This window comes from Microcebus murinus, chromosome 2 (assembly GCF_040939455.1).
Source record: "Microcebus murinus isolate Inina chromosome 2, M.murinus_Inina_mat1.0, whole genome shotgun sequence".
Classification (NCBI taxonomy): Eukaryota; Metazoa; Chordata; class Mammalia; order Primates; family Cheirogaleidae; genus Microcebus; species Microcebus murinus.
Window position 1 is genome coordinate 22,691,022 of NC_134105.1, and position 27,691 is coordinate 22,718,712.

The 27,691-nt window shown below is 46.1% G+C and overlaps 1 protein-coding gene across 2 annotated transcripts; it reads right to left on the reverse strand.

Moving 5' to 3' along the window:
• Nucleotides 1–27,691, reverse strand: BSDC1 (BSD domain containing 1). 2 transcript variants are annotated; one of them, XM_012765401.2, is made up of 11 exons: nucleotides 27,651–27,691; nucleotides 27,325–27,385; nucleotides 20,742–20,858; nucleotides 17,308–17,475; nucleotides 15,592–15,646; nucleotides 12,659–12,774; nucleotides 12,153–12,221; nucleotides 11,908–11,986; nucleotides 10,524–11,006; nucleotides 3,562–3,665; nucleotides 1–1,970 (listed from the first exon to the last, which is right to left on the reverse strand). In XM_012765401.2, exons 1-11 carry the CDS (start codon nucleotides 27,659–27,661, stop codon nucleotides 1,938–1,940), a joined length of 1,296 nt encoding a protein of 431 aa, XP_012620855.1. In that variant the 5' UTR covers nucleotides 27,662–27,691; the 3' UTR covers nucleotides 1–1,937. The 2 variants fall into 2 exon arrangements, with proteins under 2 accessions (XP_012620855.1, XP_075852275.1); XM_075996160.1 differs by lacking the exons at nucleotides 27,325–27,385; nucleotides 27,651–27,691 and having other exon boundaries at nucleotides 17,308–17,525; nucleotides 20,742–20,843.

The following is a 27,691-nucleotide window of genomic DNA, read 5'->3' on the forward strand; positions in this document are numbered from 1 at the left end:
CTTATTCAGACTTCCCTTTTATTATGGCTGACAAGTGATTTTCATACAGGTGTTTAACTAAAGTTAATTAGACCCCAGAATCACACACACACGGGGGAGGAGAGGAGAGGAGGAAAATGACCAAGAGCAATTGGAACCATTGTTGCTGCAACTTCCTTTCCAAATAAAAGCAGAAGCGTTGGGCAGAAATGGCCTCCTGACTCCTTGTCTTGGTGAGGGGCCTGTTGGGGGCCCTGTCCCGTCCTCACCCCAAAGGCCAAGCTGAACCTGAAATGAGGTCAAGGGACTTCCTCCAAACCCAGGCTATCCCCAACCCTGCCTCTGGCTCCAAGCAGGAAGCCACCCCGGCACAAGCATGTGTGTCCCATCCTGGCCCAGTGCAACTGCCATGGGGAACAAAAACAGATCCCCAGACCCCTTCCAGCTTCTGTTGAATCACTTTAATGCTGTTAACGGCAAGTCTGTAAAAGGTTCAGGACAAAGTTTTTTCTTTTTTAATTATAAAACTAACAGCTGTTAGAATCTTTTTTTTCTTTTTCCTTTTTTCTTTTCTCGGCTAGAAAATACTCTGGGGGAAATGCATTATAATTTAAAATATATAATATTGCACAAACAACCAAAAGGTTAATTAAACTAAAGAAATAATTACAAAGAGAAAAACCCCATCCCATCAGAAAAAAAGAGTCAGCATTCTCTCCATCCCCCCCCACTGAAGATTTGAAGTGGAAGTGACCACCACTCTCTTGGTGTCCCTGACCATGATCCCTTTAAATCACTGGTGAACACACCAGATTATGTACAAGAATCACCAGAGCAACATCGTGAAGCACCAGGGTCTCCAGGGATTCCTGCAGCGCCTCATTCCCCCAAGAGAAGTGCAGCTTTACCAGAGTGGAGGGTGAGAGCCACAACGGCTGGTGTGTCTTCAGGAAGAAGAGCATTTGCAGAAGCCTGCTGAGCATCTCAAGGTCGCTCCCAGCATATCCCTTCAAGATGTAGAAGGGTTGAGGCGGAGAAGCTGGGCTCACTGGAGTTGTGAGAACTCTGCTTTGATCACTGCTCTGTACCGCTGGTAGCTGGCTTGTGTCCTAAGCTACAGGGGAGTCGAGGTGGGTAGCTGGTTGGACAAGGTATCCTGCCAGGCAACGCACAGAAGGGCCTGAAGTGGCCCCCCCCCATTCTTGGGGAGGGGAAGAAATGCAAGAGCAGACACTCTTGCAGGTGACACAGCTGGGCTAAGGACTTGGGTGCATCTGACATGAAGAAGCCCTAGGAAAGGCATGGGACGTACCAGAATGGGCTGGAGGAAAGGAAAGAGGTGGGTCAGGGTTTGGTCTCTAGATTTTGAACTCCAAGGAACTTTTCCAGGAATGGAAAATGCCTGGGAAGGGGAGATTTTCAAGAGAGGCAAATTTCCCAGAGATAAGTGCGTCTTACCCACTGGGATAGGAAACAAAATGTGTTCGCTCTCCCTGTTAAGCCAGGGGCAGGTGGCATGGCCATTCTTGCCTGCTTATGGGTAGAGAGAGTGTGTTGTCTCGGCTTCCTCCAAGAGACTGGTGGTTTAGCTTCAGTCTACACAGGCAAAAAGGCCAGAGCTATCTCTTGGGACTTCCCAGCAGGAAGTCCCCAGGAACAGTGGGTATTCAGCAGAGAAATGTAGGCTCTTCTGGTGAGGGGGTTCGGTTTCCTCCCCTTAGGTCATTCTATGGTTGGCACAAGTCAGAATTCCTGGCTTGGATTTAGAGAACCCCTTCCCAGGTATGAGTGGAGGCCCAAAGGGCCAGTGGGGAGCCACCTAGAGTCTGTGCCCAGAGCTCTGGTTGGCAGAGGAGATTTGGGGAACATTCTCAGTCAGTGTCTTCCAGGGCCGAGCTGAGACGAGTGAGGGAGGTGGGAGGTGCTGTGGGTGGGGGAGCAGCTCGCTCTGGCTCCCCTCATTCCCAATCCTCCCACTCTACATCTTCCAGCTGCAGATGGGAGGGAATAATGGAGAGCACAAATACATATTTACTTTTTTGAGTAGCCGAGACCCAACCTCCCCTTGCTAAGCAGAGCTGCCTCCATTTCTGGATAACTGCCTCCACCCCCCACCTAGGCCATACTGGGCCCCCACAGGGCCCCTACTATGAGAGCAAAGCTCTAGTCTAAGGAATGTGTCTGGGGAGCAGAGCTGCCCTCTGCCTGAGAGGTAGAATTTTCTCCTGTTACTACTCTTGGCCTGCTGTCATCTGAGCCCTGGTATGATGGAATGATATGATGGAATGGTATGATGGTGTGACAGAATGATTCTGCTCAGGTATACTGTGTGCCAAGTTTTAAAGGGGGCTACAAAGACACTAAAAGCCAGCAAGCCCCTGTGGCCTGAAAGGGCACCATGGGCCTTCTCTGCCCTGGGTATAGTGAGGTCACAGGTGCAAAATACCCCTGGGTAGGTCACTACCTCCCCCCCAAGGCTTCAGTTTCCCAGTATGAAAAACAAGGCCATAAAAATGTCTCTCTCATCTGTCCACCTCTTTTTAGCAGGTTCACAAGTTACATGAATGACGGAAGGGATCATGTGGTTCATGTATGGTGGTGAAAGTAACACTAACATGAATCAAATGTCTGGGCTGGAGCCTTCTTAGTCCTGTCGCTTATTAGCTGTGAAAGCTTTGGACTGTTTCAGCCTCTCGTTCAAAATGACCCACTCTTTTTTTTTTTTTTTTTGAGACAGTCTCACTCTGTCACCCCAAATAGAGTGCAGTGGCATCATAGCTCACTGCAACCTCAAGCAATCCTCCTGCCTCAGCCTCCCGAGTTGCTGGGATTACAGGCACATGCCACTACACTGGGCTAATTGTTCTATTTTTAGTAGAGGTGGGGTCTCACTCTTGCTCAGGCTGGTCTTGAACTCCTCAGCTCAAGTGATCCTCCCACCTCAGTGCCTCCCAGAGTGCTAGGATTACAGGCTTGAGCCACCACGCCCAGCCTATGACCCACCCTTGATGCTGGGAGGTGGTGAAGAGTAAGAATGATAAGGCCTCTCTGAGCTTAGTAACTGGAATGGGTTTTATGGTGTTATCACTAGTATCTGTCAAGTGCTACTATGTCACAGGCACTGTCCGTATCTACATGTATTACCTCATTACAGCTTATAAGCCAGGCCTTATAATTATAAATTTTATGTTTTAGATGGGGAAATAGGCTCAGGTTAAGTAACTTGATCACTTTCATCTTTTGTTTCCAAGGCCAGGAATCTGCTCAGGTCCCACACCTGAAGATCATGAGTCAGAAGGTCTGGGTGGTGGTCTGTACCTGTATTTTTAAGTAGTTCCCCAGATGATTTTGATACAGAACTAAGGGCAAGATCTCTCCCATCCATCCACGCTGGAACTGGGGGGGAAGCAGAACCTACTGATGACAACTATTGTGGGCCCGAGTGGGAGGCCCCTTCCTGCAACCTGCCACCTCAGATGGAAGCAAGGATCTCCCTGAGGGGACAGATGGGCTTAGTGGGGAGAGCTCGCAGACCCTGGGGTCACTGGGCTTGCTTCCTTCTGGCCAAACAGGCCCACTCACCTCGCCAGAGGCATCCACTTTGGAAAGTGCCATCTGCACTTCTTCTTCAGTCATGTCTAAGTCAAAGTCCTTCTCCCAGTCCTCACTGATGTCCGTGCTTGAGCCTGGAACCATGAGCCACAATGTGAAAGGCAGGCGGGGGGAGGGAAGGGGTACCTGAAGAGGTGGTAGCAGGGGATAACAGTGCTCTTTAAAAGGGCCTAACAAATACAGACTGCAAGTCTTTACATTCTCTTTTCACTCTGGCTCAGCAATCTCACTTTTAGATATCTATTCTAAGGAAAAATCCTGGATTCAGCCAAAATTTAGCCAAATGTTCACTGTAAGTGCCATTATAGTGATAAAAACTTAGAAACAACCTGAAAGTCCAGTGATAGGGGATTACAAAAATAAATGGTGTCATTACATGATGAACACTATGTGGCTTTGAAAGGTTAGGCTGTAAAAGAACTTTATGTCCATGGCAAAACAGTCTTAAACTATTGAGTGAGAAAAAGCAGGTCACTAAAGAACGGAGAAGCACTTTGGCCCAGAGGCTCCAAGGAAGCCACAGAAATCTCCCTGAGGAAACTGAACCTCTTCCTCCTCCCTCCATTCTATCTACACTTATCTGCGCCTCCTGAAGCACACTCCTACCTTGGGCCTTTCACAGGCTGTTCCCTGTACCTGGAACTCTCTTCCCCAGATATTCACAAGGCCAACTTCCTCACCCCTTTCATGCCTTTGCTCAAATCTCACCTTCTAAATGTGGCCTATTCTCATTGTCCTATTTCAAATTGCAACCCATCACCCTTACTCTGCTCTAATTGCTCTTTTTGCCATTATGTTTATCACTTTCTAACATATTATATAATCAGACTTAATATGCTTAGAACTAGAATGTGAGCTCCACGAGGGCAGGGATCTTTGTTTTGTTTCCTTATGTATTTCAAGTGCCTGAAAGACATAGTTGGCACTCAATAAATATTCACGGACCCTCTTCTCTAAACCAGGGGTTGGCAAACTATGGCCCCTGGATCAAATCCAGCCAATCACTTATTTTTGGAAATAAAATTCTGGATCACAGCCATGTCCATTTGTTTACATATTATCTATTGCTGCTTTTATGCTACAACAGCAGAGTTGGGTAATTTCAACAGAAGTATTTCTTGAAAAGTCTAAAATATTTATGGTCTGGCCTTATGCAGAAAAAGTTTACCAACCCTTGCTGTAGGTGGTTCTGATGCCTGCTGAAGTTTGACAACCACTACTCTAAACATTCATATTTGGGTATGATTTTTTATGTGAAATATTAAATATGTATATGTGAAAGTTATTACCAAAGTTATTACCAAGAAATTATACAAATAGACACTTTAAAAAAGTATATACAGTATGGTTCCATTTAAAAAATATGCTCATAGATGCATGTGCACATGCAGAAAAGATGATGAGCAAGACATCCACAAAAATACAAGTTATCTCTAGGTGCTGAGGTCATGGGTGATTTTTCTTTGTGGTTTTTTTTTTTAAAGCGATGGGGTCTCACTCTGTTGCCCAGGCTGGAATGCAGTGGCACAATTATTGCTTATTGCAGCCTCAAACTCCTGGGCTCACGCGATCCTCCTGTCTCAGCCTCCTGAGTAGCTGGGATTATAGGCACGTGTCACTGCACCTGGCTAGTTTTTAAATTTTTTGTAGAGATGGGATCTTGCTATGTTGCCCAAGCTGGTCTCAAATTACGGGCTCAAGTAATCCTCCTGCTTTGGCCTCCCAAAGTGCCAGGATTATAGGCGTGAGCCACCATGCCTGGCCCTTTTTGTCTAAAATGAACACATATTACTTTGTAATAGTTTTCTTTTCTTTTTTAAAGCACCTTTGAAACAAGTGGTTCCTTGATCCTCCAATGGCACGATTGATAAATATTTGTTCTTTTTGTTTAATCTGTTGCTCACCAGGTGCCCAGGCTCTGAGACCTCCCCTAAGCCACATCTTCACATTCCTTATAAGATATCTTGCATTATCCTCTCTTCTAGCTACAGAGCAGTTTCTGGAGCTAGGCAGACCTGAGTTAAATACTGCTTTTATATCTACTGGGTAGTCTTGGGCAAATTATTCTGGGCTTCAATCTATTTATAAAATAAGAATAGCCAGGCATGGTGACATGCGCCTATAGTCCTAGATATTCAGGAGGCTTTAAAACAAACAAACAAACAATACATATATGGATAGAAACAGCTTGTAAAAAACCACTGGAGGTGGCTAGGCGAGGTGGCTCACATCTGTAATCCTAGCACTCTGGGAGGTAGAGGTGGGAGGATTGCTTGAGCTCAGGAGGTTGAGACCAGCCAAAGCAAGAGTGAGACCCCATCTCTATTAAAAATAGAAAAATTAGCTAGTTTTCATGGCATGTGCCTGTAGTCCCAGCTACTTGGGAAGCTGAGGCAGGAGGATCCCTTGAGCTCAGGAGTTTGAGGTTGCAGGCAATGAGCTACAATGACACCACTGCACAAAATAAAACTGTCTCAAAAAACAAACAAACACTGGAGGAACTTCTTTCTTTTTTTTTTTTTTTTTTTTGATACAGAGTCTCGCTTTGTTGCCCAGGCTAGAGTGAGTGCCGTGGCGTCAGCCTAGCTCACAGCAACCTCAAACTCCGGGGCTCAGCAATCCTACTGCCTCAGCCTCCCGAGTAGCTGGGACTACAGGCATGCGCCACCATGCCCGGCTAATTTTTATATATATATATCAGTTGGCCAATTAATTTCTTTCTATTTATAGTAGAGACGGGGTCTCGCTCTTGCTCAGGCTGGTTTTGAACTCCTGACCTTGAGCAATCCGCCCGCCTCGGCCTCCCAAGAGCTAGGATTACAGGCGTGAGCCACAGCGCCCGGCCAGGAACTTATTTCTTAAAATACAGAGTTCTACCCTGCCCACACCCCCAGACCCCAATTGAGATTCAGCAGGTCTAAGTGGTAAATGAGGAGCCTGCATTATAAACAGGTGCCAGGGTGACTGTGTAGACCTGCAGTTTGAGAAACAATGGTGTTAGAGATGTGAATGTAAAGTGCCTGCTACATCTATACACACTGGATATTTAACAAATGGAGATATTTCTTCTGAAGGCCTTGTCATGGAGCTAAGTCATTTTGCAGATGGTCTCACAGAAAATCAGGGTAGATCTGCAACCAACACCCAGTTCTTCTGACTCTGCATCTAAGTCTCCCAGTGCCTTCAGGACACTTCAGTGGCACTCATCTGGCTGTCAGTGCAGGCTTCCTGCAGGTTAGAAGCAGGACTCCTGGCTAATCCCTCATTTCAGAGCTTTGGCTGTGGCCATGACAGCATTCCTTAACCTGTTGCCCTCTAGGGACTTGAAATTCCCTCTCCAGGCTTAAATTGTAGGGCAGACACTTTCAGGGGTAGAGAGAAGAATATCAGCTAACACTTCTGGAGCATTTCACATGCACTTCTGGGGTGGGTATTAACAACAGTCCCAGTTTACAGATGAGGAAAGGCTTCAGGTGGCAGAGTGAGATGTGAAGCTGGGTTCTCTCTGCCATCTGCCTCCTCCCACCACCCTGTCCTGTCACACAAGGAGAGCACTAAGATCTCCATTACAATGCATGCAGCGGAGAAGTGATCTATGCAACCATTTAAGACTTCAAGATGGGGTTCTGCTGTTTTTTGTTTTGTTTTGAAGAGAGGGGAGTTTTCAGGTGATTACTAACCTCACAGTGCTGTCACTCACAGTTCATTCTATTCTGTTCAATTGGCTCTCTGCTTCCCCAGGTAAGAAATGGAGGTAAAATCTGCTCCCAGGTCACAGTCAGTCATGAAATGTGACCTTATCTCCCAGGCTCCTCCCAGGCTCCTTCCAGGCCCTAATCACCCCTGCAAAGAGAAGCTGAGCAGGGTAAATCCAATCTCTCAGATCAGGTGGATCCTGGGACAAAATGCAGGTGGGGAAGCACCTCTGCAACAAGAGGGATCACCCCGGGATCCTGGGAGACCTCATGGCCAGGCCACCCCAAGAGACTGCTGTATCCTGAGACCAAGCCTCATGTCATCCTGGGACATAGGCACAAGAGAGAAAAAGAGTCACCTCTGTCTCCAAGCCTCCATTCTTTTTTTTTTTTTTTTTTGAGACAGAGTCTCACTTTGTTGCCCAGGCTAGAGTGAGTGCCATGGCATCAGCCTAGCTCACAGCAACCTCAATCTCCTGGCTCAAGCAATCCTGCTGCCTCAGCCTCCCAAGTAGCTGGGACTACAGGCATGCGCCACCATGCCCGACTAATTTTTTATATATATATATATTAGTTGGCCAATTAATTTCTTTCTATTTATAGTAGAGACGAAGTCTCGCTCTTGCTCAGGCTGGTTTCGAACTCCTGACCTCGAGCAATCCGCCCGCCTCGGCCTCCCAGAGTGCTAGGATTACAGGCGTGAGGCACCACACCCGGCCAAGCCTCCATTCTTTTAAGATTTATTCCCTCTACTGTTCCCACTGTCCCAGCCTAGTCCAAAACCCTGGCTTCAGCTGCCTAACTGACCATAGTCACTTTCCATGGGTCTTCTGCAGGACACACCCAGCCCCTCTCTTCGCATGCCTCCCGAGTGCAGTGGAGGCGGCGCAGCAGAGACCACTCCCATAACCTCAATTTCATCCAGTCTCCAACCACTCAGTTTTTCTGATCACCCTCTTTGTAGCCCAATTCCAATGGAACCCAGAATTCTTTAACCTGCCACCTGCTGCACTATCCCTCATTCCCTCCCTTACTCAGCTCAGGTTCCATAAGCCATCATTCTGATCACTTCTTACATACACTTGGACTTTCTTCTTTTCACCCACTGATTTTACCTGTTAAGTTGAACCCCAGTTAAATCCAATTCCCCATTCTGCTCTATGCCTGTATCTGAGCTATGGCTGGAAAAAAGTACAACAGGGCTGATGGTCTCACTTAAAATCTAAGACCACTACCTCAGTGGGCCCAAAGACCACCCACCAGCAACCCCACTACACCTGTCAGGTCCATCACCTCCTCTTCCCTCTCCTATAGAACTATTTCACAACTATTCTAAATATTTATGGGGTGGGTGATTGACGTGTTTCCTACCAGTAGAAAAACGGAAAATTGCACAGATCTTTTAGGGTTTTTGTGAAGATCGGGTGATATGCATATCAAGTGCTTAAAACAGATCTATAAAGAAAATGCTCAGAGAATGTTACCTTTTATCATCATTTCCCCAAAGCAGGGCTATCCTCAAATCTTCCCTGGTTGACAATCTATCATGAAACAATTACCTTCAATTGTTTCAGGATAGATCAACTATCATGATAGATCCTGTTTACAAAGCAAACAGAGGCTTAAATAAGATCAGTAACTTGCCTGAAGTCACATGGCTTATGAACAAAGCTGGGATAGGAACCCAGAACTGTCGGAACTCGAGAGCCCAAGCCCTAAGCCTCCACACTCTGCTGCTTTATAGCACCAAATCCAACCTTCTGAATCTGTCTTAAGATTTTAAGTTCTTAAGTTCTATTTGTGAGTCAACCCACCCACTCTTCTTGTACTTTCTTCTCCTAGGAGACAACACAGAAAAGTGGGCTTTGGTCACTACCCCTTATACATGCCCCATGCCCTCTGCTATTAATATATGGACTTTGTAGGTCTCCTTAGCCTGGACTACCACTCCCCCACCCCTGCCCCAAACTCTCCAACTCTCCTATACAACGCCTGCCTCCTTGGTGAAACACCCGCTGATGCCCAGAAATTCCTTCTTTCTCTGAATTCCTCCAGTACCAAGCCTGGCCCTCCTACTTCATGTTTGTCATAAAGACTGCAGCTTCTGCCCCTCCCCTCTCAGTGTCTCATAAAGAGCAGGTAGGAGCTCAATGGGTGACCTCACTGAATCAGAGCCAGAAGGAAAGCACTGCATAGCAGACTGGAAACTCCATGGTTTCCATCAGGGAGCAGGGTGGGGGTGGGGTGGAGCCCATTTCCCACACACTGCAGAATACTGGTCGCTCACTGTGCCAGCAGGCCAGGCCTCACCTGCTGGGCGAGCTTTGTGGCTGTAACCAGTACTGAGTGTTAGCAAAGACAGGAGCATGTGTGTGTGAAGGGCTGCGGGCAGGAGTAGGGCCTTGCCAACAATCAGCTATCTCTGGAGGGGTATTTTGGATGTGGCAAAAGTTGACATCAGGGCTTTAATTCCTGCAGTTACAGAGGCTGCCCTTTGACATAGGAGTCTCCAGTCTAAAATTCCATTATACAGATAAGAAACTGAAGCTCTATTATTAAAGCTGGGTCACTGTGAGTTCATGACTGTTCATTTTATTCTTCTTCAAACTGTACATATAAGTTTTGTTTATATATTTCCTAATAATAATGAAGACTCAGGGAAGCTGAATGACCTTCCTAAAGTTAAACAGGGAAGAAGACCTTTTACATCAATGTCACAGGGAGTCCAAACCGAGGGCAAGGCGGAATTGTCCAAATAGATAGAAACTGGCACAGTGTGGTAGTTAAGGGCATAAGCTTGGAGTCAGACAGACCTGGGTCTGAATCTGGGCTTCCTGGCCATGTGAACTTAAGCGAGTTACTTAATATTTCTGAGCCTCACTTTCTTCGTCTGTAAAATGAGGACAATGACATTGACCTCACTAGGTTGTGAGATATAAGTGAGAAATTAAATGCCAGGTAACATATTTAGCATGAGATCTAGCATCAACCTTACTTAAGTGACTCTTAAGACCTCAACAACTGAAAGATGTATTCTTATTTCAGAGTTTATATGCACCTTAGAACTGATGAAACATGGTGGTAAATACTCTACATGGCAGCCATCATCATCATTATCAATATCACAAATGAAGAAAACCTGCTCCTAGAGTTCTAACAAGGAACAAGGAGACAAGTTGGCCTTGTGAGGTGGCCCTGCCCCCACACAATCCCCTGGGCTCAAGCTTTCAGACCTACCTTTTTTTCCATTGTTGGAGGGTGTAGACTTCCCACTGTCTGAGTTCAGCTCAAACACCCGCAAGTCTGTGGGCGCCTCCTCCCTCAGAGTCTCTACTCTGGCTGGAGGCCTGGGCTCTGGGCCACTGGGGTGGCCAGCAGGGGTTTGGGGCTTGGAGTGAACTAGGGGTGGGGGTCCAGTCTCGCCTGCCTCCACAGCCGGGCCCTGTTCCTCCAAAGATGCCTCTAGCAGCTTCTGGGACAGGTCCTTGGGCAGCACTGGTGTCTCAGGTGCAGTGGTGGCAGGGTTAGCAATCTGCGTCACAACGGAGATGCTCTCGCTGCTCTCTGATGGAGTCACCTCTGTTGGGGGCTCAACTGGGGTCACCAGATTCTCTTCACAGGGGCTCTGGGGACCAAGTCCTCCTTCAGGGTATGCAGGAGTTTTGGCCACAGGAACCTTTGCCTCTTTTGGAGATGTGGGTGAAATGCCCACGGGCTCCTCTGTAGAGAGAGAAAGGTAGGGGAAAGAGGGCAATGAACTCTGGCCAGCCCCAAGACAACCTTGGAGCTCTCATGTTCCTGCCAAAGTTAAGTCTGATCAAAATAAATGGTGCCATTTTCCTCACACCCTTGTCATGATTGTTCTTCTGCAGATACTCTCTGATAGTCAAAGTCCTGTCTACCCTGGGGCCCAATGCCTGGTGGGCTTCCAGCAATATGGCTCAAGGTGATATTATAGATTAGAAAGTCAAGGCTTGAAAGCGAGTGAGTTTTGGGTTCAGGTCGGGCTCTGCTATACCCTAGGTGTATGGCAAGCCACTTAACTTTTAACTTACCTGCTTTGAAAAAAAAAGCAGGATAATGAAGTTGTGATAAGGAGTCTACATGCAAAGCTCTTAGTACAGGCTGGGCATATGGTATAAGCACTTAATAAATCTGTTGATACTATGTCATCCAGGTGGCTCCATCATGCTGTTCCAAGTAGAGCTTTCAGGCAGAGGATGCTCAGCTTCTTCCCTAACCCAGAGGTTCCCAAACCTGCTTGGGCATTATTACCACAGGAGCTTGTTAAACATACATGTTTGGCTGCATCCCTACAGAGTCTCATGTAGAAAGTGGGGAAGGGAATCCAATTTTCAATAAGCTCCCCAGCGACTATGAAGCAACTGATCCGTGGGGAATCTGCACCAGTTGACACATGATTTCTGTACCTAAACTTGGGGTTCCACCAGCTTTGTTCAATATCCCCTCATTAGCTCTGCCTATCCTCAGCACATACAATGTGCTCATTTCCTACTCTTCCCTGGGCACCAAGTCTCTCCAGGCTTCAGAGAGCATGGGCCAGAGAGTCCCCTAACAGACAGGTTCTGTCACTTGCCCATTACCTCTCAACACCTCTTACCTTCTTCCTCCTCCCAGCCAGGCTCTTCAGAGACGCTCTGTTCTGCTCGCTGCTTCAGGGCATCCCTCCGGGCCTGCTCCTGAGTGTGAGGGAGCAGATGGCGGGAACAGTCAAGGCACCTTCTTCCCAGACCCTGGTCCTAGTCCCAGAACTTGTGGCACCCTGTGTCCCTTTCTTCCCTTAACAAAATCCAGCCTGGTTCCCCCAGGGCTGAGTGGGGACCTCCCCAGGTTAGGCCAGCATACCTGCTCTAGCTGATGGACTTTATAGAAATACCGATGCCAGAATTCTGAATGGGAAACAGCTGCTGGAACCTGGAGGGAAAGGAAAGTGGAGGTGAGACTTTGGAGTGTTTGTGCGGGGTCCTGTCCCCAGCCTTATCAGCCTACTCCCAGCCAGTCTGGATTTCAGACATAGTAAGTGGCTTAGCAGTGACTGTCAGAGTACTTCCACCCCACCGAAGTTGTAGCCAGACCCACCTTCCTGGCACAGTTTGGCCAAGGAGGGAGATAAGAACTCCCATCAGGCTTTGCTGGCTCTTCTTTTTCTCACCATTCTCTGACTGCCAGAAGCCTGGCAAATCAGCTTCTCCCATGTGGCTTGTTGGCTCAGGACTTGGCTGGTCTGGCTCTACAGGGTCTCCCACTGCTCTCTGGGCCAGATGACTCCACAGTGACTCTGGACATGTCCCTCCCACCTCCCAACACCTCGAGCCTGGAGCTGGCTGAGGTCCTGTGGGCTGGGCCCTCACCATCTTGGTGTAGAGGGCCCGGATGGAGGGGCTGCCTACAAGGAGCTCTGAGATCTCCCCCTTCTTCTCCTCCAAGCAGAACTGGGAAAGCCAGGCGTCAAACAATTCCGGGGGCCCTGCAGAGGGACAGACGCTGATGGTCAGTTCCCTGGGTCTGGGGAAAGAACACTGGGCCTACAGAACATACTTAAGCCTGGACATGGATAATGAGGAAAGCTTAAGGGTTTTTTCAAAGCGAAATGGCCCAAGGTGGGGGATCAGGCAAGGTGAAGGGGAGGGTGGGCCTAACTGAGATCAGGCTGTGGCACCTACAAGATCTCTAGAAGGGGCTGTAGTCTCCATTTGCTCATGTTCCCACTCACTTTTTAGCACCCTGAACCTGGCAATTGAATCCCCTCCTCTCTGAAACAGCTGTTCTCATGTCACATGACCCCATGTTGCCAGAGCCAATGCTATTTCTCTGTCCTGTATTTCTACAGTTTCTGGCCCTGGGAGCCACTGCTTTCCTCTGAAAGCCCTCTTCTTCTCTCTGGACTTCTCAACTCTTTTGTCATTTTCCTCCCACTTCCCTGGTTGTTCTGAGTCTTCATGAACTCATTTTCCTTTCCTTTCCCTTTCTCTTCTCACTTTCTATTTTTTCCCAAGATAATTCCACTGAACTGAACCATTAGTTTCAACCTCCTCCTCTTCCCACTGACAATTCCTGTGCCTCTCTTAGGAGCCCAGATTACCCTTCTGGACTCAAGATCCAGAGGTCCAGGTGTTGCCTGGATACTTCCACTGGCACAGACACTGCAAACACAATGTGTTCTCATTTTTCTTCCCACTTAGTTATCCACTGGAAACTCTGGAGCCATCCTATCTCCTCCCTTATCCAATCACTCTAGATTCCACTTCCTCAGTGGCTCTTAAACACATACCTTCCTCCTCATTCTACCTACCCCTTCCTTGGTTCTGGCCTTACCTCTGACATAGGGATTCCCACCAAGCCTTCTACCTGGTCTTACTGTTTTCTGTCTCTCCTTGTCTATTTCATCCTTCACAACATTGCTCCAAGGGCTGCTTTATAAAATGCAAACTCTCATCACCCCAGGCCACAAAACCCTTCAATATCGGACATGATGGCACACATCTGTAGTTCTAGTTACTTGGGGGCCTAAAGCAGGAGGATTGCTTGAGCCCAAGCCTTCGAGGCTGCAGTGAGCTATGATCTCACCACTGCACTCCAGCCTGGGCAACAGAACAAGACCTTATCTCAAAAATAAAAAACAGGCCGGGTGTGGTGGCTCACGCCTGTAATCCTAGCACTCTGGGAGGCCGAGGTGGGCGGATTACTCGAGGTCAGGAGTTCAAAACCAGCCTGAGCAAGAGCGAGACCCCATCTCTACTATAAATAGAAAGAAATTGGCCAACTAATATATATAGAAAAAATTAGCCAGGCATGGTGGCGCATGCCTGTAGTCCCAGCTACTCGGGAGGCTGAGGCAGAAGGATTGCTTAAGCCCAGGAGTTTGAGGTTGCTGTGAGCTAGGCTGACGCCACGGCACTCACTCTAGCCTGGACAACAAAGTGAGACTCTGTCTCAAAAAAAAAAAAAATAAAATAAAATAAAATAAAAAACAAAAACAAAAACAAAGCAACAACAAAAAACCTCCCAAAATAATCCTTCAATAGTTCTCTACAGGCCAGGCACAGTGGCTTACGCCTGTAATCCTAGCACTCTGGGAGGCCAAGGCTGGTGGATTGCTCAAAGTGAGAAGTTCAAAACCAGCCTGAGCAAGAGTGAGACCCCGTCTCTACTATAAAGAAATTAATTGGCCAACTAAATATATATATATATATAAATTAGCCGGGCATGGTGGTGCATGCCTGTAGTCCCAGCTACTCGGGAGGCTGAGGCAGGAGGATTGCTTGAGCCCAGGAGTTTGAGGTTGCTGTGAGCTAAGCTGACGCCACGGCACTCTAGCCCAGGCAACAAAAATGAGACTCTGTCTCAAAAAAAAAACAAACAAAAAAACCCAAAATAGTTCTCCACAGGAAGGCTTTTTAAGTTAGGGTCTATGGAGATGGGCTTCAAAAGATCAAAGAATTCCCAAAATGCACACAAAATTTTGCAGAGAAAGAGCATGTCATTTAACAGATTTTTTAAGGCCTTCGTGACTAAAAGAAGGTCTAGAACTCACTACTGTGGGGCCTTTTAGGACAAAATTCAAACTGCTTGGTCTGGCACACAAAGCCCTTTACAATCTGGCTCCCCCCAGCAGCTCTCATTACCTTCACTACATCACACACACACTATAATCAAGCATTACCAAAAGGCTAGGTGCTCCCGCTCTTTCTGGACCTTCAAATGTACTACTATCTTTGCTTGAATACCCTTCTCCACTTCTAAAAGTAAAACTAGTTTACTTTTAACTTTTCCTTAAAACCTCAATTCAAGTGTCACTTCCTAGGTCTCCAGGCTGGGTTGGGTGCCACTGCCCGTGTCTTTCTCTAGAAGCAGTCAGTCCACTGTCTCTATCCATCATCTCTGCTTTATTCACTGTTTCCTGTTTCTCCCTTTTAACAGCCAGTTCCTGGAGGATTGGACCAGGTTGGGGGTTTGACTCATTTCTGATGTCCAGTTCCCAGCATGGGGCTTGCTGCATGGCAAGGGCTCTGCAAACAGGAGCTGCAAGGAAGGCAGGCAGGGCAGGAGGGCTGGGAAGGAGGCTGAGCTGAGGATGAGGGGAGTATAGTCTCCACTCAGAGGCGGATGAAGACAGGGGAATGTCAACCCATCCTACAGGGTGTAAGGTACACACTAGCCCCACTATGGTCCCTCTACAAACAAGGTGCCCAGTCTCTGCTAGCAGAGACAAACAGGGCCCATAGCCCAGATGCCCTTGGTCTACCTGCCCTCCAAGCCCACCCCCTCACTGCTACCCTCTCACCATCTGGTTCATTGCAGTAGGTTGCAGGGTCTGACTGCAGGCTATAGAGGCGAGCCTGTAGGAAATGAAGAGGAGAGAACAGAAATTCTGAGGTGTTGGCATAGAAAGCACCCCATCTCTGCCAGGGCACCCGACCAGCACAACCCAGCTCCTCCCTGTTGGCTACCATACCCACAGGGCACTTATCAATTAACACTGGCACAGGGAGTGGAGCACTGGGCTAGGAGTCCAAAACTGGACCTCCCAGATAAATGGTCTTTCACCTAATATTCCACTCCTGGAAACTAAGAAAATATAGTGTAAACAGGCTACAAAATTATGTGTATAAAATGCTTTCAAAGTCAGGTGTGGTGGTGCATGCCTGTAATCCCAGCTACTTGGGAGGCTGAGGCAGAGGATTGCTTGAGCCCAGGAGTTCATGACCAACCACCCTGAGCAACATAGTGAGACTCTGTTTCAAAAAATAAAATAAAATAAAATGCTTTTGAAGTATGTAAAATTTGAAAAATGTTAGTACCAATATATAAATAAAGTTGAAATTTAGGGACAAGTTTTGAAATAATGCAAAACCACCTTCCCCAATTATAACCATTCATCAAGAAATTTTAAATTTTATAGCCATTCTATAAAGTGATCTGTAAGCTGTATTCCCACCAGGGCCACAGGGTGGCAAACTTAGCTGGCAAAGAAAGCCCACTCTCCTTCCTATTTCATGAAGCATGGGCTATGTGCATGAGAACTTTAGCATCCTGGCCACCATACAGTGTGCAAGAAAAAACAAAAAAAAGAACTTTAGCAAGTGGTTTTAGTGATTATTCACAGTTATTATAACTTAAAATCTTACCATGTAAACATTTCCACAATTCTGCTGGCATGTTCACCAAGTAGTGGCACTAGTGCTAGTGCTAAAAAACGTGTTTGAAAACTCAATACATTTGGAATGGAAATTTAATGTGATAAAACACTACAAAGAAGGCCTAACTGCCATGATACCACACTGTGTATTTAGGAGAAAAAAATTTAGTAGCAATACTTCATGAAATAGAAAATAAAATGCAACAGAAATATACTAATATGGCTGGTGATTTAAGTGCTCTAAAGGCAGCTCCTCCTTTGCCTATATGTTTATTCCTACTGGAAAGCACTCTTACATAACCCAAATGTAAAGAAGATTATGCCTCCAAAGATGCTCTCCACAGCACTCCTTGTTATGGCTGAAAGCTGAAGGGAATCCAAATGTGGAACTAGGGAAATAACTGAATAACTGAATGTAAAGACATTAAAAATTATGGTGATTAGGAAAGATGCTAATAGTTTTGTTATAAACTTTTTAAAAGCCAGTTATAAAATTGCATGTATCAAGTATCTTTTTTGTTAAAAAGAAAAATACCCAAACTATCTTTACCTATGTTTGCAAACAGAGAGAAATGGAAGGGTATATACCAATGAGAAATCAGGAGTTCTCTTTGAGTGATGGGATTATGGATTTAAAAATAATTATTTAATATCTTCTTGCTCATCATTATTCTCCAATCTATATAATTTATAGATTACATAAATAGTTATAAATACATATAATAGTTACATATAAATACATATAATAGTTAGAAACACATATTTATTTTCTGGCCTGAATGTTTGTTGTTTTTGTGAATATAGTTGAAATCTACAGCCCAGTGCTGTTAGGCATCTGTAGGGGAGGTAGCCAGTGAATACCTTGGTGCCATCGTAGGGCTCAGCTGTGCCAGAGGGTGTGCCCATTAGGGTGATGACATCGCAGTCGATTGTTTTGTCTGGTGAGGGGGCAAAGGTGTCTGAGATCACTCCTAGGAAGTCAGACAATCCCTTCTTCATTTTTTCCGTCGCTCCTGAAGAGCCTTCGGTCTGCAGAGAGAACCAGCAGAGGAAGCAAGTGTCTAGGAGCAGGCTGTAATCTGGGTATGAGGGGTAGAACATCAAGGCAAAGGTGTACTGTATGTGGGGACCAGGGAAGTGCTCACAACCCGTCATCCCATCTTTGTGGCTAGAGAAGGAAATGGGGGCAGCCAGGGCCTTCCATCCCCCAGGTAGGGAGAACAGGGTTGCAGTAGGCCTGTGTAGATAAGAGCAGTGATCCTTGATTGGCTGTTTTATAGAAATTTCAAAGGCCAGTCAGCTGATCAAAAATTGGCAGGAGAGAATCCATGCATAGACATTTCGGCAGGGAAGAGGGCCTACAGGTAGAGTGGTGCAAAAGATACTAGCTTTGGAGTCAGATATGGGTTTGAATCCCAGCTCTACCACTTGTTAGTTATGACACCTAAACTCTTGCTGAGTCTCAGTTTTCTTATGTGTAAAATGTGGATAAAGTATTCATCTTTCATAAGGTTACTGTGAAATTTGAAAGATAAAGCATGGACAATGCCTGGCACACAGCAAATACTTAATGAACAGCAGCACTGTAATATTACAATTTCATCATCATTGATCAGGAAGTAGAGGTATTTTGTTGGGGAAATATGGGCAACATTAGAACAGACAGCCTTGACTCATCTGGGACCTAAGACTGGCCACAGGTCAATGTATGACCCTCCTGAAAGAAGCAAGTGAGAAACCAAGCTTGAGCCATACTGGTTAGAATACCCTCCAGCAGGTAGGGTTGAAGTGCTGAGTGTCAGGGTCAGGCTCCAAAAACCTTGTGGAAAACTATAATATTTACTCAACCTTTTTTTCTTTTTTGAGACAGAGTCTTACTCTGTCACCCAGGCTAGAGTGCTGTGGCATCAGCCTAGCTCACAGCAACCTCAAACTCCTGGGCTCAAGCAATCCTTCTGCCTCAGCCTTCCAAGTAGCTGGGACTACAGGCATGTGCCACAATGCCCGGCTAATTTTTTTTTTATGTATTTTTAGTTAGCCAATTAATTTCTTTCTATTTTTAATAGAAATGGGGATCTCGCTCTTGCTCAGGCTGGTTTCGAACTCCTAACCTTGAACAATCCACCCGCCTTGGCCTCCTAGAGTGCTAGGATAATAGGCATGAGCCACTGCACCTGGCCTCAACTTTTGTTAAAATTTTGAGAGTCTCGCTTTTTCACCTGGGTAGAGTGCAATGGAGTGATCATAGCTCACTGTAACTAACCTTGAACTCCTGGGCTCAAGTGATTCTCCTGCCTCAGCCTTCTTAGTAGCTGGGAATGCAGCGGACTGCAGGTTTGTACCACCGCATCTGGCTAATTTTTTTCTATTTTTGGTAGAGATGGGGTCTCGCTCTTGTTCAGGCTGGTCTTGAACTCCTGACCTCAAGGGATCCTCCCACTTCAGCCTCCCAGAGTGCTAAGATTACAGGAGAGGGCCACCTCACCTGGCCTAATATTTACTCTTGATTGAGTTGCCCAGACATTATAAACCCAGAACCTATGATAGTGCCTGGCACATGTTGGCACAGATAACATGGCTAGACTTATGGCAGTTCAGTAGGGTTACTACTTGTCATTCATGTTCATCAATAGCTGTGGTAAGGCCGGGCGCTGTGGCTCACGCCTGTAATCCTAGCTCTTGGGAGGCCGAGGCGGGCGGATTGCTCAAGGTCAGGAGTTCAAAACCAGCCTGAGCAAGAGCGAGACCCCGTCTCTACTATAAATAGAAAGAAATTAATTGGCCAACTGATATATATATAAAAAATTAGCCGGGCATGGTGGCGCATGCCTGTAGTCCCAGCTACTTGGGAGGCTGAGGCAGAAGGATCACTCAAGCCCAGGAGTTTGAGGTTGCTGTGAGCTAGGCTGACGCCACGGCACTCACTCTAGCCTGGACAACAAAGTGAGACTCTGTCTCAAAAAAAAAAAAAAAAATAGCTGTGGTAAGCAGGCAGACAGTATTTCACAAGAGAAGTTGACAAAATAAGCTTGGCTGTAATCCTGGCCCTTTGAGAGGCTGAGGTGGGAGGATCGCTGGAAGCAAGGAGTTTGAGACCAGCCTGAGCAACATACTGAGACCTCATCAATACAAAAAATAAAATTAGCTGGGCACAGTGGCTCACACCTATAACCCCAGCTACTTGGGAGGCTGAGTCAGGAGGATACTTGATCCCAGGAGTTCTAGCCTGGGAGACAGAGCGAGACCTTCTCTCTAAAAAAGAAATTAAAAAAAAATAAAAAATTTGTTTTTTATAACATGGCCTCCAATCACAAGGTAATTGATTCTGCTTACTCTATTATCCTTTCCAAAACTTTATTTTAAGGAAAATATTATAGCAATAGACAAAGATTTAACAATCAGAATGTTCATGGTAGCTCTGTGTATAATGCTGGAAAAAAATTAAAACAGGAAATTAGGAACTGGTTAAATCCACATAATGGAATGCTATGCCATTTATTATGCTCTAGAATGAGGTTTACAATGATTATTAAGTCAGAAAGCAGATTTTGTACAAAACATGGTATTTAGTTGATCTCAGTTTTGAAAAAGAAGTGTACAGGCCGGGGATGGTGGCTCACGCCTGTAATCCTAGCACTCTCTGAGGCCAAGGCGGGCAGATTGCTTGAGGTCAGGAGTTCGAAACCAGTTGGCCAAATTAATTGGCCAACTAATATATATAGAAAAAAAACTAGCTGGGCATGGTGGTGCATGCCTGTAGTCCCAGCTACTCGAGAGGCTGAGGCAGTAGGATTGCTTGAGCCCAGGAGTTTGAGGTTGCTGTGAGCTAGGCTGATGCCACGGCACTCACTCTAGCCTGGACAATAAAGCAAGACTCTGTCTCAAAAAAAAAAAAAAAAAAAAAAAGTGTACATAAGGGGTATACTCTCAAAATACTAACAGAAGTTATTTCTGGAAGATGGAATTATGGGTCTTTTCAGGTCTGTCTCTTTCTTCCTTCTTTCTCTTTTGTTTTACTTACCTGTATTTTCTAAATTGTCAACAATGAATAATTTTGCTAATGGAAAACATTTGCTAAAACACTACAGAAGTAGGAAGGCTAATTATTACTTAGTATATGTAGCTTGTTGCTTGCCAGACTCAGTTCTTTCAAAATGAGAGGAGTAATAATCTCCATATTTTCCTCCCTAGGGGGATAGTCACCCAATGGTAGAAAGGTTGGGAATCCCCACCAGGACCCCAGGACAGATCAGGCTGCAAGGGGCAGTCGCTTGGAGGGTGTGGGTAATACTCACAGCCAGCTTCTCCTTGACCACGCTGGCCGTGGCTGCAATGGTACAGGCTGTGTCATGCTGCACCACCTGGGTAAACTCTGTCAGGTCTCGCTTCATGAACTCCAAGGCTTCAGAGGACTAGGAAAAGACAGAGAGTGATGCCAGGGCCCGGTGGCCCCACCACCCCTTATTCCTGTTCCCTTTGCTTCTTTAGACCAGAAGACACATGGAAATCTCAAGTGACACAGGGAGCCTGGGCTCACAAACAACGCTCACCTGTCCTAGTTCCACGACCTGGGTTTACCTGACAGCAGAGAATGCCAGAGAACTCCTGCTACTCTGAGCCTGGGGACTGGGTCTCAGCCTACATACTCACAAACTATGTGGCCATTAGGCAGTCTCATCTAGTCCTCAGTTTTCTCCTATAAAACTAGGGAGGTGGCCTAGATCAATGATTCTCAAAAGCAAACTGGAGAAGGGGGGCACGTAAAGTCTGAAAACAAAACAAACTTTGATGAATTGTTTTGATACGCTTCAAGTCATATTTACTTCAAATTTCAAATAACATAAAGAAAAGGTATATAATTTTATTTCTCAAAGTGTTTCTATTTTTTTTTCTGTTACAGGGAAATTGAGTTGATATGAAGCAGTATGTGAAATTATTTGTCTTCAGATTTTATAAAATATGTTGCATTAGTAACAGCAATAGCTTTGAAAGCCTTTATGAGTAATTCCTAACAATTTAGTCAGTAAAAAGGCATGTGAATTTTACATTCAACAAAGGGAGGAAGGGCCAAGAGAAATACTAAATCAGATTCTCTTAGAGGCCTTCTTTGTTCCACCATTCCAAGGTTCTAGTCAGTTTGAGCAGAATTGATATTTGCTCCTGTCAAACCAATCTGCTTCTCACCCTGCACTCAGACACAGCTGGAGACAGCAGGCCCTCATGCCCTGTCTTACATCATACTCACCAACTCTAGGATGCCCTCTTGGACTCTCTCCAGGAAGTGGTCACCCCTTCCCATCCCTCTGCAAGGCTTATCATTTTACATGGATATTATCATCTGTATTCTTTTTTTTTTTTTTTTTGAGACAGAGTCTCGCTTTTGTTGTCCAGGCTAGAGTGAGTGCCGTGGCGTCAGCCTAGCTCACAGCAACCTCAAACTCCTGGGCTCCAGCGATCCTTCTGCCTCAGCCTCCCGAGTAGCTGGGACTACAGGCAATGCGCCACCATGCCCGGCTAATTTTTTTTTTATATATATATATCAGTTGGCCAATTAATTTCTTTCTATTTATAGTAGAGACGGGGTCTCGCTCTTGCTCAGGCTGGTTTTGAACTCCTGACCTTGAGCAATCCGCCCGCCTCGGCCTCCCAAGAGCTAGGATTACAGGCGTGAGCCACCGCGCCCGGCCTATCATCTGTATTCTTTTAAGCATCTTTCTGAGTGCTCTGGTGGCTTATTCTTTTGGGAAGGGCCTGCCTACTTTTCATTAGTCTGGAAAGTCTCTGAGTGGGAGGGCTGCATGTATCAGCTAGAGGCTTCTCTGGGGGTGGGAATCATACCTCCAAATCAGACTCAGAACCCCTTAATTGGGGGTGGAGGAGTTATTTATTAATTCACTCTTTCCATCCACACTGTCACCACCTTAGTCCAGGCCAAGGTGGTGGACTGCTCTTTCATCTGGACTCCTCCCAGGTTGTACCAGCTACCTCTACTTCATCCTCCTTATGACACTCAATGAGTACTTTGTCAGTCAGGGCAGACCGTGTTGCCCCCTGCTTTACATTCTTCAATGTTTATGCACTATCCTAAGAACAAGTATAAAATCTTGTCCAGGTACAGTGGCTCATGCCTGTAATCGTAGGACTTTGGGAAGCTGAGGTAGGAAGATGGCTTGAGGCCAGGTGGTAGAGACCCACCTTAGCAAGAGTGAGACCCCGTCTCTACAAAAAAAAACAGAAAAATTAGCCAGGTGCGATGGCATGTGTCTGCAGTCTTAGCTATTCAGGAGGCTGAGGCAGGAGGATCGCTTGAGCCCATACGTTTGAGGTCGCAGTGAGCTATGATGATGCCACTACATTCTAGCCTGGGTAACAGCGAGACTCTGTCTCCAAAAAATAAAAATAAAAAAACCTTTAGCTTCACTTACAGGGCTAAATAATCTGGCCTCTAGCAGACTCATGCTCTACCACTGTGGCCCACACTGAGTTCCAGCTGGTCTTCCTCAACTTTCTCAAATGTCCTAGCATATTCCCTACCTCAGGGTATCTGAACACATCATTCTCTCTTCTTTTTTTTTTTGTTTTATAAGTTACAGCCTCAATATATTCTCTCTTCTTGACACAAAGTTCTAACTCTTCTCAACAAACAAGTTAGCAAACACAGTGAATAAACTCTCACCTGGTTAACTCCTATTTGTCCTTCAGGCCTGTGCTTCACTTCCCTAGAGAAGCTTCCCCTGATGACTCCCCAGATTCAGCTGGCTCCCCCTCCTTTATCTCTTCTTTAACATTTATCATACTTTAGATTTACAGTTACCTGTTCAATGCCTGTCTTCCTGGATAAACTGTGAGTTCCATGAACACAGAGCCCATGTGTTTTGTTCACTGATGCTTCCCCAGTGTCTGACATAGAGCCTGGCATATAGCAGGTGCTCAAAAAATGTTTGCTTGTTAAATTTCATGTACCAGGGAAATTTTAACTATATAACCATTTGTGTGACTACGTGATGAACAGTTGTTTTTCCCACTAGATTGTGAGCCCTAAGGGGACAAATATGAACAGACATGGTGCTTACCCTCAAGAAGGTCACAGTCTATTGGTGAAAATACTCACATGATAGTGTTGATGTGCAAGGGTAGAGTGGTGGCCAATGTGTTATGGGGAAGTTAGGAAGATTTGGCTAAGGGTAGCCTGGGATGGGCCCAAAATAATGATTAGGAGTCATCTAAAGACGTATAGATACGGGGTTTACCGAAGCCTACAAGCATTTTAGTCCTGATGAACATAAAATGTGAAGAAGTGGTGTAGGATAAAGCTGGAGAGGTTGCCCAGGGCAACCAGTGAGGGCCTGCTCAGCCCTGTGAATGGGTTTAAAATGAATGGGTGAGAAATGATGCGATCTGCATTTTTAATAGGTCACTCTAGTGATTGGCATGGAGGATAGGTCTAAGGGTGAGAAGATTACAAGAGGGACGAAAACCAGTCAGAAAGCTGTTGCAATAATCCAGGCAAGAAGATAGAAGAATATGAATAAGGACAGTGCTAGAATGGATGTAGAGGATGACAGTGGTTCAAGAAATAATAGGCCAAAGAGGTGGATTTTGTGATTAAATAGATACGTTGACTGAAGGCAAGAAAAGATTCATGAAGAGCCACTGGCTGCTAAAATAGGTGACTGGATAGATGCAGTGCTGCCAGTTAAGTGAGAAAATACTGAAGGAAGAGCAGATTGAGAGAGAAGAGGGTGATGACAACTTTGGGCATGCAGAATCTGAGGTGACTGTGGGTTATTTGAGATAGCTGTCCGGCAGGAGCTATCCTCAAACACTAAAGCTCAGGGAAAAGGACTAGGAGTTGCCCTAACATGAAAGTGGAGAAGGCCAGCTATGAAGAGTTTATAGAGTAGACAGAGCAGTGGGCTGAGGACAAGAATCCTTAGAATATCACCCTTAAGGGGTAGGCAGAGGAAGATGAACTCATGAAAGAATCTGGAAAGTCTGGAGAAGTGTATGGAGAATTGAGGGAAAATTATGTCACCAAAGCCAAGAGAGTAGAGTTTTAAGAAGACGGAGTGATCACTAGTGTCAAATGCAGCAGAAAGGTCCAAGAAGATAAGGGCTAAAACCCACCCACTGGATTTGGCAAGTGGTAGGTGAAGCTGAGTGTGAGCACAGATAAGCTTTTAGAAGGTGGCTTCAGGGGTAGGGAAGGAGTTAAGAAACATCCTGTTTGTTGACCTCAAATTTCAAAAAGTAGGTGGAGCTGTCTCCTGGAAGTCAAAGGGATAAAGTGCTTTAACAGGGGACTTAAGGGAAGAATTAGGTTTTTGAGAAAGTTTCTGAAGTTAAGGAGAGGAAAAGCAACTTAGAGACTGAAAAGCTTGTTGGGGAGTGCTCGGGTCCAGATGACACTGGGAAATCTGTGGTGGAGCCAAAGAGCAATGTGCCTTTCTCTATCAGTGTGTACACATAAGCACTTGTTTGTGTATATAGAAGGATGAGATAGGAGTGGCAAGGAGTGGAGGAAAACAGATTATAGCACCTCATCGGAGCTGTAATCTGCAGGGCAATGTATTTTTTTTTTTTAGACAGGGTCTCACTCTGTTGCCTGGGCTAGTGTGCAGTGGTGTCATTCTGGCTCACTGTAACCTCAAATTCCTGGACTCAAGCAATCCTCCTGCTTCCTGCCTCAGCCTCCCAAGTAGCTAGGACTACAGGTATATACCACCACACCCAACTAATTTTTTTTATTTTTTTTATACAGATGGGGTCTTGCTATGTTGCTTAGGCAGATCTCAAACTCCTGCCTTCAAGTGATCCTCCCACTTCAGTCTCCCAAAGTGCTGGGATTACAGGCATAAGCGACCATGCCTGGCCCAGGGCAATGTATTCTAAGGGGTGCAAGGGAATTGAGGGTACTGGGAAGTGAGTGGTCCAGATGGAGCCAGAATGGCTCCATCCAAAAGGAAAGAAAGGCAGGGCATGGAGGCTCACACCTGTAATCCTAGCACTCTTAGGAGGCTGAGGCGGGAGGATTGCTCAAGGTCAGGAGTTCAAAACCAGCCTGAGTAAGAGCAAGACCCCGTCTCTACTACAAATAGAAAGAAATTAATTGACCAACTAAAAATATATAGAAAAAATTAGCCGGGCATGGTGGCGCATGCCTGTAGTCCCAGCTACTCGGGAGGCTGAGGCAGAAAGATTGCTTGAGTGCAGGAGTTTGAGGTTGCTATGAGCTAGGCTGACACCATGGCTCTCTAGCCTGGGCAACAAAGTGAGACTCTGTCTAAAAAAAAGAAGGAAAAATTAGCTAGTAGTGGTTTCTAAGAGGTTTCCATATCACCTTCAGCACTTAATAAAAGTAACTAATGCTATATAGCACTTATTGTCTGCTAGGTATTTTTCTAAGGGCTTTACATATATTAACATTTAATCTTCACCACAATTTCATTAGGTAGGCATTGTTAGTGTTCCTATTTTACAAATGAGGAACTTAGGCCTACAGAGGTTAAAAAACTTGCCCAAGTTCATATAAGAGTAAGTAGCTATTAAGTCTTCTCTTTCAAAAAAGGCAGAAACAAATCCCTCCACTCTAGTTCAAACTGGAAATTCCCTAACAACAAAGATGGAAGGCTAACCAACTATGTTTTTTCATGAGTTATGGTAAGACTAACCTTGAGGGAAATACACAGGAGGCCCTCATGCAACACTTGCTTAATGAATGTCAGATTTTCCTTCCAGGAAAATGCTCAATAGAAAGCACAGTACTTTGGAGTCTCTTCTAGTAAACCTTGGAGGGAAATCCTCTCTCTTAGTCCTCATCAACAACATAAAGAGCTCAGGGCATTCTCAGATGTCCTGGGCTGTAGCTGAGAGGCTGCCCAGTAGTACCCAGGCTAGGGGAGGAATAAAAATGCTCCCAGAGTAGGGGACTAGTTTAACTGAGGTCAGAAGCCTCCTGGAGTCTGCCCTGAAGCAGGACTCACCCCAGCTGCTTGAGGTAAATAATAATTTAACTTTTTCCACAGTTCGGTTGGGCTGGTTTTAACAAACTAGCATGGAATGAAACAGAAATATACGTTGGCATTGCCCACTGGCAGAGCCAAGCATCACTCATCCCACAGGGATTGCTTAGCTAACCATTCAAGGCCCTCCACTTTCTGGCCATCGAATCTCTCTTTCCTTGGCCCTTTGCAAACCTCTCCCTTAAAACCCATCAGGCATCAGTGTGTAGAGCTCATGCTCATCTCTGGCCTGGGTTGTTGCTTTTCATCCTGTCTCCACAGGGTTGGCCTCAATGAGGATCCTTCCCCATACATGCCTTCCCTGGCATGTTTTTGACTACCTAGACTAGCCCCATACTTCCCTTTCACAGCATTTACCACAACCATAATTAAACAGCTATTTATTTGACTATTTGGTTAGTAGCTTCTCCCCACCAGACTGTGAGCTTTGTAAGGCCTAAGATTGCATCTGTCTGGCTAAAGTCTGCATCCTCAGGACCTGTCAGAGAGTGCTTACTGGTTGTGGCACATACTCTAATATTTGAATGACTATAGGAGTAAGTTTTTTCATTGCTAGAATCCTTTTTCTTCAAGGTCTATAGCAAATATTCTCTCTTCCACGAAGAAGCTGTGCATTTCTTAAACTGGAACAAATTGCTCCTTCCTACGGATTCCTACGAAAGGGTCGCTCCGGCCTTTAAAACCATCCTTATTTCACTGTGGCTAGTCTGCGTCGGGGTATGTCTTCCTGTGCACCGGTAAAAGTAGGGCCCAGTTTGGCCTCATCCTTGGGACCTAGTCGGGCGGGGCTGGTTGGACCAGGTTGCAATGAGGTGGCGCGGGGCCCTGCCGAGGGAAGGGCGCTGGCCAGGCTTACCTTCTCTTTGACTGCCTGGTAGCTCTGCTGCAGCCAGCTCCGCCACCATCCCACGTCCTCCCTGTGGAAGACAAACACATCTGGCGGCCCCGCAGTGCAGCTTCTGCCTGCCCAATGAGCAGGTCTCAGTTTCCCCCTCTGATGTGCCCTGCAGGCCGAGGCTTCGCAGACCGCTTCCCCACCACCTCACACTGCGATTCCCCTCCGCCCTTTCAACTCCATCCACGCCCGCGCTGGCCTCCTGTTCCCCACAGGGACCGTGGCCCAGCACCCCAACCCTGGGAGAATTCAGGCCCCAACGCCTGGAAGCAGAACGACGGGCTCACCCTTCCGCCATCTTGCCTGCCTGACATCACCACTATTTACT